Consider the following 12488-nt stretch of genomic DNA (forward strand, 5'->3'; position numbering starts at 1 on the left):
TTTCCTACATTATTTATCATTTTTTTCACTTTCTCAAGATTTAAATTATTGCAACTTTATAATATTTGAAAATTAATTTTTAGCATATTAACATGAGAAGAATTATCAATTATAGTATTTTTTTTGCACATCTTATGTTACTCTTTAACTAAGAATACAAATTGATCAGCAGATAGAAATATCCGATGCCTCTTGTTTCTTCTTCCCTCAATTTTAATTTGTTTATCTTATTTTTCTTTTTAATCCGCTTAAAAAAGTTTTTTTTTTTTTGGCAATATTTTAATTCCAACTTTCCTCGTGACAGTTTAAGACCACAAGATTAAGTACTCCCTCCATATTAAGTGTCTTTTTAGGAAACCAAGACATAAATTAGCTTGTTTTTTTCAATTCTACCTTTAGATAAAAACTAACAAGTTAAAATACATCTAAATAATGATTGAAAAAGCTACATAATAACTTGGTATTGTTAGATTTTTAATATCAAAAAATTTACTACTTGTGCATACTCTACTCAAGCGGAAAAAGTAATTTATTTTATTATATATGGGTAATTTGATAAACTTCACATTGCATTATTGATTTCTTAATATGCGTGTTTTTGACTAAAGTGATACTTATCATGGGATGGAGGGAGTAGTTGTTTGATATATTTTACATATCTTTAATTTAACATCACAAAATTCAAAAATCTCTTTTTACTTTCTTAAATTTCGTGTCAAGTTAAAACATTGAAACGGAAAGGCATTAGATTTCTCAAGTCAAATTATTTAACTTCCGTAAGTCATTCTACCCTGCTCCATTTATTCTTCGCTTTCTCTGTAAATAGTATCATTCTCCTCCTGCACCATTCTCTACTTTATTCTCCTTTAATTTTAAAATGAACTACAAGAAAGAAGTGATCTTCACACTCCGAAAAGTAATTAAACCAAATAATTGTATTGCAGTGACTTTATAACTTTTTCAGGTATTTTTCTTCCCAATATTGAGGCCTCCTTGTAAGGAAAAAAATTTGTAAATGGATGAAAATATTTAACAACTCAAGAAAGATTTGGAGCATGTATACATTATATGTTCTTGTGATGACATTGTTGGCCATGTGGAGATGGACGAGCAAGTCCAAAACAATAAGTAGCAAAATCTGAACAATAAGCAGCATGAAACTGTTTATGTAGAGCCAAAAGCTCATCCCCACGATGTTGCAAAAAAGTTAATCTTCATAGTTCAAACACATAATACCAATGAGGACGAGGCTTCAATGGTGGCAAATGAGCAAAGGATTGCAAACCAATTGTTAGAGAGGATCAAGAAGTTCTTCGTGTTGTTTAGGAATAAAATTATTCATAACATGGATGAAATATCATTTTGTCGTCACATTAACTAGACCTAGCAATAGTACTCAAAATAGTATAATAACAGGATAATTAAGAGATTAACAGGAAAATGAGCAGATTTCATGCTTTTGGACACTTGGGTGCATCCATGTTGTAGTTCATTTCTTTTCGACGAACAGCATTGGGGCATATCTCCAAGCATGGTTCTTTAAGAGCGTTGTCAACTTCTTGCTGAGGAGGAAGAATCCCGAATTTAAACTGCCAATTAGATTTGGACGCGTTATGCATGTTTCCATGGTGCTTCTTGGAGACACAAAATTAAATCACAAGAATCCCATCCACGTGTTGCAAACGCGTCAGCTTTCATGGTTATGTCAACTAGCAGTGGATTATATCAACATGTTTTACTCTCTCTTCCCTCTGATCTCTTTGTTGGCTGGGGCTTTTCAGGGGACATTACTTAGCATTTTAGCCTCAATCTTGAGTTCCATTATGGAGTGTCATGTTACCAATTATATGCTAAAGATGCAAAAAGTTGCAACAGCGCAATCACTTGGCCAATGAAAACAGTTACCTGACAGCTATAATCAGTGAAGTTTGGCTCCATCACCAGTGGAACTCCCATGTGATCCTTGAAGAAAGTCTAAAATAGAGAAAAACAGAAATGTGATGGAGCTCACATAAGAAGCTCAGATATGGGAAACCTTGAAACAGAATTGTAATACATTTGCAGAAGTAACCATTACTTTTCACATTTGTAAAGTTCAAGAAGCTAAAATAACTCAGATAGAAACATCATAGTATGCCACCGCAACATAGATCATCCTAGTGCACCACAAAATTTAGATAATCTGCCTCTAATATATTTACTCGCATTAAGATTCGAGTGCTCTCTAAAAGGCCCCCAAGTTAACCTATACACATGCTATTAGCATCTTTTGAAAAAGAATGTATGAGGAAAACGCTATAAATAGCATGAAATTTCATTCCAATAACTTCGAACCAAAGTAATGGATATGAATTTGACAACTCATGGAAGATACTGCATAACTCAATCTGGAACTCCATTACATGTTCTGAAGTCTAGATGCTTGAGCTTGAACTCTACCTTTATTGCATTAATACATAAAAAGAAGGGAGCAATTGAGGTGAAAGATCAGCCCATCAGCTTATTAGAGAGTGTTTACAAAATTATTGCTAAGCTGTTGGCAGAAAGGCTCAAGCTGGTAATTGATAAGTTAGTGTCAGACAGTCAGAATGATTTTATAAAGGGTAGGCAAATAATAGATGCAACTATGGTGGTTAATGGAAGTGTTGAACACCCGATGTACTTGAAGAAAAGGGAAGTTGCCTGTAAGCTTGATAAGGCATATGGTCATGTGCGTAAACATCCTGAAGCAGATGAACTTTGGAGACAAATAGATTGATTGGATCAGCTATGTATATCCACTGTCAGATTTTCTGTATTAAAAAATAGGAACCCTCATGGTTACTTTAAGACTCCAAGAGGAATGAGACACAAGGTTCCACTACCTCCTTATTTATTTACTTTGCTGATGGACGCAGTGAGTATGATGGTAAAGATGGCAGCAAGATTGGAATGGATTAACGGCATGAACTTTAGAAGCAATGGTGTTGAAAATGTGACTATATCTGATATTTTATATGTTGATGAAATAACAACAATTTAAAAGACTCGAACAATGTTTTTTCCCTCTCCACCTTTTCTCTAGCTTTCTCTCTCTAGTTTTTACACCTATTAATGTTCTTCAGTGTTTGGTAGCTAGCATGATGATGTTATTTGGGGCTTCATGCCCAAACATCAGCTCCTTTTTGTGCTGTACGTCTCTCAATTGTCAATAAAATTCTTTAGCCGTGCTCTATTTCCTGAATTGGCTGCGTAGGCAAGGAGCAACCTAATATGTACTAGCATATGCTGCTTTTATAATCAAACCGTATATTATAAAGTCAAAAATAGAATTCAACATCCTGCTCTAGATAATCCACACACATAAAAGGAAAAATAAAGAAGGGAAAACATGAATGAAGCAAATACAATCTACCAGATATGGATGTTTTATACGCGATATTAAAGCAACCGCCAAAGTACTTTGCCAGATAAAGAGTGACAAAAAGTCAGCAATGCAAATGCATCAAAAGGATCCAACTATAATTATCAATCCAGAAAACTGACCTGTGTAGGGAGTTTACATGTATTAATGCATACACCCACACATTTGCTCTCTTCCAAGTACTTGCATTTCTCCACGAAAACCTATTCGAACAATAATTTCCAGAGATCAAAATTTTAATGGTAAAAGTGTAACATCAAGTAAGGGAACAGAAATACTAACCCCGCTCATCAAAGAGGAACCATTAGGAAGATCCACGGAATTAACAGCGCATGGACCCATAAGCCATTGACAGGATAATGCAGTGACCCTTGCTTTCAGAATTATAACATTCAAATATTGAGTGGAGAAGTAGCTAGTTAAGTTTAAAGGGAAGTCAAGAAAATGTAACTCACCGACCATCAAGGCTGCAAATTTACCACTATCTATAGGTGCAACAAGCATCCGGTAGAGCTCCAACAACAAAGGAGGAAATAATGATCTCAATATCCGAACCTGTCATCACACTTGCAGTTATCACTATGGAAATCTACAACCTACTTGGCCACTATTCTATGACTGTCAAATAAGTAGGGAAAAAGAAAAGAAGAGAGTTGGAATGATGTTACCGAGGCGTCTCTAGTTTGGGAATTGTTTTGAGCAAGGGCGAGACGATGGGCCACTTCAATTAGACCGTCGTAGCCAGGCTTTTCAGAGTCCCAGCCAGTCTCCTATCAATTGTTTGGAGGACTATTATTAATTACAGATATGAAGTGGAGGGTGAAAAAGGGAAGGGGCTTGTATTACCTACCTGTACCATTTTGTTCCGGAATAGACTAAGGAACAGCTTATCAAACAGCCTGGGCGAAGGAGACTTGTTTTTTCTTGCTTCAATCTGTTGGGGGGAGATGAGCAGAAATCAAAAAAGAGAAACAAGAAGAAGAAGAAGAAGAAGAAGAAGAAGGGGGGAAGAGCGTTTCACACAGATTGTGATGTACTTTACTAGCAGTAGAGAAGCACGAAACACGAATAACAGCAGCTTTTGCCAAGAGGGGCGAACTGGGTACAAGAAGAACCATAGCCATCTCCCGACTTCCAATTCTCAGATTTCTTCCCTTCTTTCTTTTGACGTGGAGTTAGGACCTCAAGTAACTCGCGTTTAGCCACCCAACTGCTCCAACCTCCAACCTTATTAAAATTATATGGTATGATATTGTAAATTCGTGGTTCGTCCCAAAATTATATAACTATGAAAAGTTTTAATTATTGTAATCACGAATTTTATAGTTTTTCCGTGGTTAGGTATTTCATTTCTCCATTATATCTCACCCTCCACCATTCACCCCACCTCAACCCTACGGCTCACCCCACCCCCACGACCCACCCCACGCCCAACTACCCTACTCCTCTGCCACCCACCCCAACCACCACCGCCCAACCCCACCCATAACCACTCACCCCCACCCTCCCACCCACTACCCCTCACCACTAGGGGTGGGCATAAATACCGAAAACCGAAAAACCGAACCGAACCGAATGAATTCGGTTTTTCGGTTCGGTTCCGGTTTTTTAAAATAGCAAATTCGGTGTTCGGTTTCGGATTTCCGATTTTTCGGTTTTTCGGTTTAACCGAAAATTTATTATAACATTTTTTTAACCAATATATAATATATATCAACATCATAATTACTTCCATGAATGAGAAGTTCATAACAGATATCCAACTATCCAAGCCCAAATTCATTGTCCAAGCCCAAATTCATTATCAAGTAAACAATATTCAACCCTAGTCCAGTGAGTCCACTGCTTCAGAGTTCAGACCTTCAGTGCTTCACTGCTCTTCAGTCTTCACGCCATTTCCTCTTCTTCACGCCATTTCCTCAATCTTCTTCACTGCTGATTGCTTCACGCCATTTCCTCTTCTTCAACAAGACCACAACTGCTTCAGCTCTTCCACAAGACCCATAAGGTAGTTTTATTTCCTTCTTATAATTTCTCATTTTTAGGCTCCCACAAACTAGTATCTTTACATTCTTAATTTCTTATTCAGACGAATTTCAATTCCCCCAAGTTTTAACTTTTACAAGATGGTAGTGACAATTTCCCCAAGTTTGTAATCTCAATAAATTCCCTCAATATATCGTAGAGAAATGGGTATGTCAATATATAAGTTTGTAAAAATGCTATGTTATTTTTTCAGATTTGTTGTGGTATTTTGCTGTGGTATTTTTTCAGATTTGTTAAATTTTCTTAAATTATCAGTGGGTTAGGACTTAGGATAATTTCTTGCATATTTGCTGCTCTACTATTATAGAGCTTTATCTTATAGTTTCTCTTTTTAATTTTTTATAGATGGCGGATGAAACTAGATTAAGTTTGGCTGGTTCAACTGATACCGTAACTAATACAGATGATAGCAATGACAACTCACTTGACACCGAGCCCCAAGTAACAAAGAAAAGAAAGAATATGAAATCTAGATCAGATGTTTGGGAGCACTTTGATAAGGTCGTTTTAAATGGTATTGTTAAAGCAAAGTGTAGGCATTGTAAAAATCTTTATGCAGCTAATACATCTGTAAATGGAACAACGGGATTGAGACAACATATAGCTTTGAGGTGCATACCATATAAAGCCAAGAGTGAAACTAGCACTCAGAAAAAGATAAATTTTGCATCTACGGATGAGCATGAGCCGCGTTGGGAATTTGATCAACAATTAATTAGGAGGGCTTTAGTTGAGATGATAATTATAGATGAACTACCATTTAGCTTTGTAGAAAAGGAAGGCTTCAAGAAGTTTATGCAAGTAGCCCAACCTTTATTTCAAGTTCCTTCCCGTAGAACAGTAACAAGGGATTGTTATGGACGTTACGATGAATTGAGACTAGATTTGAAGAAGTCTTTTAGAGAAGCAAAAGCAAAATTTTGCCTTACCACTGACACATGGACATCGTTGCAAAGAATTAATTATATGTGTTTGACTGCTCACTATATTGATAGAGATTGAGTTTTGCATAAAAAAATATTGAATTTTTGCCCTATCACTAGTCATAAGGGTGAGCATATGGCAGAGGCTATTGGCACTTGTTTGCTTTATTGGAACTTGGATCAAATTTTTACTGTTACTGTTGATAATGCTTCTTCCAACGATGTTACAGTTAGAGAATTGTCCAAACAGTTAAATAATTGGGAAACTAATATAATGAATGGTAAACATCTTCATGTGAGATGTATGGCTCACATACTTAATCTAATTGTGCAAGAAGGTTTGAAGGAAATTGATGCTTCTGTCAAACGTGTTAGGCAAATGGTAAGGTATGTTAGATCATCTTCGGCAAGAGGAGCTCACTTTAAGAAATGTTGTGAAGTTCAAAAGGTGGAATGTTCTAAATCATTAGAGCTAGATGTGCCTACTAGGTGGAATTCCACCTACTTAATGTTGGATACAGCACAACACTTTGAGAAGGCCTTTGATAGGTTTGATTTTTTCGATGAGAATTTTAAAACTTATCTTGCTACTCATGTTTGTGAAGATGGAAGTGTTGCAGGTCCTGTCGCATGTGATGATTGGGCGAATGTAAGGAATGTGGTAAAGTTTCTTGAAAGATTTCATGAGCTCACCGTAAAGGTTTCAGGTTCACATTACGTTACTTCTAATGTTCATTTTGAGGATATATGTGAGCTTGATGTACATTTGAAAGTGTGTTTAGAAAGTGAAGATGTTAGTTTATGTATAATGGCTGAGCGAATGAGACAAAAGTTCAAAAAGTATTGGGGGGATCCCGAAAAGATGAACAAAATGATTTTTATTGCTTCCGTGTTGGATCCTCGTAAGAAATTTGTGTATGTTAACTTTGGGCTTGAAGAGCTATTTGGTGAGGAAGTAGGAAAAAAAGTAAGCGAAGGAGTGTATGATTATATGAAATCTTTGTTTGGAGAGTATCTAAAAAATTATTCAAGAGAGTTTCATCATAAATCATCTCCATCTACATCTTCTTCATCTCAATGCTCATCTGATGTATCTTCTAATTCTGACGCCTCTTTGAAAAAAAAAGCTTTGAGAACTAAGCTTGACTTGAAAAAACAAAAAGAAGATTCTGGGTGTGCGGGTGCTAAATCGGAGTTGGATAGATACATTAGTGAAGATCAAGAACTTGAAGATGAACGTGTTGAGTTTTCAATCTTAGATTGGTGGAAAGTAAATGCTCCTAGATTTCCCGTTCTTTCAGAGTTGGCTCGTGATGTATTGGCTATTCCAGTTTCTAGTGTGGCATCGGAATGTGCATTTAGTACCGGTGGGCGTATTCTTGATCCATTTAGAAGTTCATTAACTCCTAAATATGTGCAATCTCTTATTTGTTCTCCAGGTTGGCTTAGAGAAGAGACTAAACCCGTTAGTGTGGAAGAAAGTTTGGAGTATCTTGAGAAACTTGAACTTGGTAACGTTTTATATATTTTTGTGTGTTTTAGTGCAAAAATCATATTCTTATTTATAATATATGACACATTTTATTAAATTATCTTTAGAGATGGCAAATAGTGGAAGAGATCCTTGCATTGTTGATGTTTGATTGCAATTTGCTATTTTTTGCTACTAGTGGTAAGTTCAATATTTTATTTTGTAGTTTTGTTCTTTTATCCTGAAAGTTATATTCTAACTTTTGGTTTTATCTTACTTCTTATCATGTTCAAGTTCGACCATGCCTCCTAAAGCTCGTTCACATGTTTGGGAATACTTTGCGATAGTTCAAGACAATGAAGAAGGGCGTAAAGTAAGGTGCTTGACATGCGGTATGATACTTAAATATAATCCAAAAGTGTCTAGCACAATTTCCTTGTTGAAGCATATTGAGAAATGTCTTGAGCGTCAACAAGAGAGGCAAATTCGCCTTCAAATTTAAGCTTATGTTTTGAATTTGGTGAATTTCGGACCAAATTGTGATTGCTAGTATTGTGTTAAGACGATGGATTTAAGACTTAGTTCGTGACAACTAATGTTTTGTATTTGGAGCTAGATTTTAAGAAATTTGTGTTGTTTGGATGCTACTTGTTTTAAACTTATGTTATTTCATTTGTGTTGCTCGTTTTTACTGTGTGCGCTGTTTTGCTGCATGTTGTTACTGGTTTCCTCTGTTAAGTGTTAAAGTACTGATTTTGTACGTAAACTATGTTGCTGGTGGTTGTTGGCAGTGACTGGTGCTGGCTGGCAGTGGCTGGTGCTGCTGGCTGCTGGCTGCTGCTGTTTGGCTTGCTGTACTTGTTTTATGAAAGATGCACCTTTTAAAAATACTTGTGTAATTGGATCATAAAAAAAGTGGATGTCTTTGTGTTCAGTTGCAACAAAATCCATAACTTCCTATTATGCATATTTGATTCCTTGTATAATTTCAGTATTTTCATTGTATTATCTCATTTTCTTGTCTTTCATACTTTCATATTTTATACGAATAATGATAAAATTCAGGTGAAAGTGTTGTAATCAGAGGATAAGTTTTGATTACTCCAATCAGAGCAATGTTGTAATCAGAGGATAAGTTTTGATTACTCTTAACTACTGCCATTTTTTTTTTCCTTAAACAGCATATTAGGATCTATTTTGGTTATTATTGGCTTGTATATTATTCTATGGAGTAAAAGTAAACAAGCAGAAATTTACAAGGATCCTCCAGCAACATAGAAGAATCAAGAATGGACTTATGGCCAGTGAAAGTGTTGTGTTTGTCTGAAACGTGATTCTGTAGTTTTTGCTTAGAGTAATGTGGTAGTATGACTGTATGAGTGTGGTCCACATTTATTCTTTGATGTTTCTAAGTGCAAGGATAACATACCAAAGAGGACTTAATCAATGCCAAAAAACCGAATTAAAAAACCGAAACCGAACCGAACCAAACTTCAAAACACCGTACCGAACCGAACCGAATTAATTCGGTGCGGTGTTTGGTTTTCACTTTAAAAAAACCGAAACCGAAATACCGAACCGAACTTTGAAAAAACCGAACCGAACAACCGAACGCCCACCCCTACTCACCACCACCCAACTCCACCCCCTAAAACCACTCACTCCCACCCTACCATTCACTCACCCCCACCCTACTATCCACTACCTACTTATTTTTTAAAGTTCCTATTTTATTCTTTGTCTGAGCTTTATTAATATATATAAACTAATTTCTAATTAAGAATTAAGTGTATTTTAGTAAACTTATAAGTTATTATACAGTACCATACAGTCAAACAGAACAATACAAATGTTATTTTTTGATAAAGAATACAAATGTTATTAAACCACACCAAACGATACAGTCTATCCAAACATTGTGTTCATTAATGCAGTACAATACAATACAACACCATAATGTACCATACCATACTGTACATTAATGAACCCCGGGAAACAACCATCCAAACAGAGGGCAAATCTTTTGGATCTAATTTAACTAGACGGTATGCCCGTGCCCAACACTTTGAATTATAGTGTATCTGTGTGTATATAGTTGTGTTTGGGTAGTGATAATATATATATATATATATATATATATATATTTATTTATTTATTTATATTTTTTTTATATTACTGATAAACATACATATGTTTGCACTATTTTTATGCATATATATATATACTATGTTCAAAGTACAATTAATATAACATTATAGTTTGTGCTCCGTATCCAAAACTTTATTATATTAGTGTTTAATTTATTAATATTTTTTAAAAGAGAAGACTTGTTTAAAAGGAAACTATTTTTCTCTCTTTGAGATAAAACAATAACAATATTTAAGCATCAGTTGATACTTTGAATTTTAATTCGATTAATTTAAAGGTGTAAAATATTCTATTTTTAATGTATGTAGATTGGACCTAAACAATACTTATTATTTTTTTATCAAATTTTCATTTGGATAATTCTAATTCTAATTATTAAATTAATTTTACATGTTTAAAACGAAACAAAGTAAAAATTTAATTTTCTATTTAAACGAAGAACTACTATTTTTTAATTTTTGGTAAATATTCTTGGTTTAGCTCATTTTACTTGTCAAGTTATCTTTTGCATGATTTTTTAAGGAAACGTCAATTAGAATTATAATTTGACTAATTTACTTTATTAATTATTTGTTCTCCATTTAATATTATTTTTTCTTTTATGCATTAATCTCTTTTCACATTTATTAGAGTAAGAATAAAAATGAAAAAGTAATTAAATTCTATCTTATTTTAAAATATAAATATTTTAAGTATATTTATTTAGTAAGCATAACGAATAAATGACATGGCGGAATAGGAAATACAACAGTTAAATATCTAAGATTAGATCTCAGGTTAATATAAGAAAAGAAAGGAAATTGTATGGTTTGGCTACTTAATCTTTTGAAGAAAAGCAATAATATGGAGTCCATGTTTTTTACTGTACAATAATTTCATTTGCTCCCACTAATGGGTTGATACGCATGTGACAATGAATTCACCATTATTGACTTAATGGGGATACTTTGGGAATTACATGAATATTGTTTGATTTTTTAACATGGGGTGCACCTTTTTTTTGACATTGCTTATTTTTTTAATATGGGGTCTACTTTTTTTTTTATATTGCTTATTTTTTTAATATGGGGTCCACTTTTTTTTTTTAGAGATGGTGGGTCCACTTTTTTTTTAAAAAAATATTGCTTGGTGTTTTTAGTATGGGGCCCTTTTTTTTTTTTAATGGTGACTGACGACGAAGTATGGGTAAAACACATGCTTCTATATAGTTACTAGACGGCGTATCCCCATGCTGCGCATGAGCCAACACTTTGGATTATAGTGCATCTATGTGTATGTAGTTGTGTTTGAGTAGTGATAATATATATATATATATATATATACACACACACACACTATGTTTAAAACACGATTAATATAACATTGTAGTTTGTGCTCCGTATCCAAAACTTTATTATATCAGTGTTTGCTACGAATACAAAGTTGGCAAAAATTTATTAATACTTTTTAAAAGAGAAGACTTATTTAAAAGGAAACTATTTTCCTCTCTTTGAGATAAAACAATAGTAACATTTAAGCATCAATTGATACTTTGAATTTTAATTCGATTAATTAAAAGGTGTAAAATATTCTATTGTTAATGTATGCTAAACAATACTTATTATTTTTTTATCAAATTTTGATTTGGATAATTCTAATTCAAATTATTAAATTAATTTTACATGTTTAAAACGAAACGAAGTAGAAATTTGATTTCCTATTTAAACGAAGAACTACTATTTTTTAATTTTTGATAAATATTCTTGGTTTAGCTCATTTTACTTGTCATGTTGTCTTTTGCACGGTTTTTTAAGGAAACGTCAATTAGAATTATAATTTGACTAATTTATCTTATTCATTATTTAATCTCCATTTAATATTATTTTTCTTTTACGACATTAATCTCTTTTCATATTTATTAGAGTAAGAATAAAAATAAAAAAGTAATTAAATTCTATCTTATTTTAAAACATAAATATTTTAAGTATATCTAGATTAGATCTCAGGCTAATATAAGAAAAGAAAGGAAATTGTATGGTTTGGCTATTTAACCTTTTCAAGAAAAGTAATAATACGGGGGTTCATGTTTTTTGCTGTACAATAATTTCATTTGCTCCAACTAATGGGTTGATACACATGTGGCAATGAATCCACCATTATTGACTTAATTGGGGGTATGAATTTTTAATATGGAGTGCACGTTTTTTTTTTAATATGGGATCCACTTTTATTTTTTTTATTTTTTTATATTGCTTGATTTTTTGAATATGGGGTCCTTTTTTTTTTTTACATGAGTTTGGAGATGGTGGGGTCCATTTTTTTAAAATATATTTATTTTAGTAAACATAACAAATAAATGACATGGCGGAATAGCAAATACAACAGTTAAATATCTAGATTAGAGTAAACATAACAAATAAATGACATGGCGGAATAGCAAATACAACAATTAAATATCTAGATTAGATCTCAGGCTAATATAAGAAAAGAAAGGAAATTGTATGGTTTGGCTACTTAA

General features: G+C 33.5%; 2 protein-coding genes across 2 annotated transcripts; one reads left to right on the forward strand and one right to left on the reverse strand.

The window, feature by feature from the left end:
• Positions 1-1288: 1288 nt before the first annotated feature.
• Positions 1289-4617, reverse strand: LOC132608807 (beta-carotene isomerase D27, chloroplastic). Its single transcript, XM_060322554.1, has 8 exons — positions 4441-4617; positions 4254-4337; positions 4072-4173; positions 3859-3958; positions 3686-3777; positions 3526-3606; positions 1906-1974; positions 1289-1589 (listed from the first exon to the last, which is right to left on the reverse strand). Exons 1-8 carry the CDS (start codon positions 4525-4527, stop codon positions 1452-1454), a joined length of 753 nt encoding a protein of 250 aa, XP_060178537.1. The 5' UTR covers positions 4528-4617; the 3' UTR covers positions 1289-1451.
• Positions 4618-6508: 1891 nt separating this feature from the next.
• Positions 6509-7821, forward strand: LOC132618248 (zinc finger BED domain-containing protein RICESLEEPER 2-like). Its single transcript, XM_060333311.1, has 2 exons — positions 6509-7674; positions 7812-7821. The coding sequence occupies exons 1-2, from the start codon at positions 6509-6511 to the stop codon at positions 7819-7821; spliced, it is 1176 nt and encodes a 391-aa protein (XP_060189294.1).
• The last annotated feature ends 4667 nt before the right edge of the window (positions 7822-12488 follow it).

This window comes from Lycium barbarum, chromosome 1 (assembly GCF_019175385.1).
Source record: "Lycium barbarum isolate Lr01 chromosome 1, ASM1917538v2, whole genome shotgun sequence".
Classification (NCBI taxonomy): Eukaryota; Viridiplantae; Streptophyta; class Magnoliopsida; order Solanales; family Solanaceae; genus Lycium; species Lycium barbarum.

Bases quoted from the DNA above. Each gene is read 5' to 3' on its own strand.
- LOC132608807 (XM_060322554.1), bottom strand. From the start codon at position 4,527: ATGGCTATGGTTCTTCTTGTACCCAGTTCGCCCCTCTTGGCAAAAGCT. The intron at 3,959-4,071 runs GTAACATCATTC...GTGTGATGACAG, and splicing joins CCCAAACTAGAGACGCCTCG to GTTCGGATATTGAGATCATT. The intron at 1,590-1,905 runs GTAACTGTTTTC...TCTAATTGGCAG, and splicing joins TCACTGATTATAGCTGTCAG to TTTAAATTCGGGATTCTTCC.
- LOC132618248 (XM_060333311.1), top strand. From the start codon at position 6,509: ATGGCAGAGGCTATTGGCACTTGTTTGCTTTATTGGAACTTGGATCAA.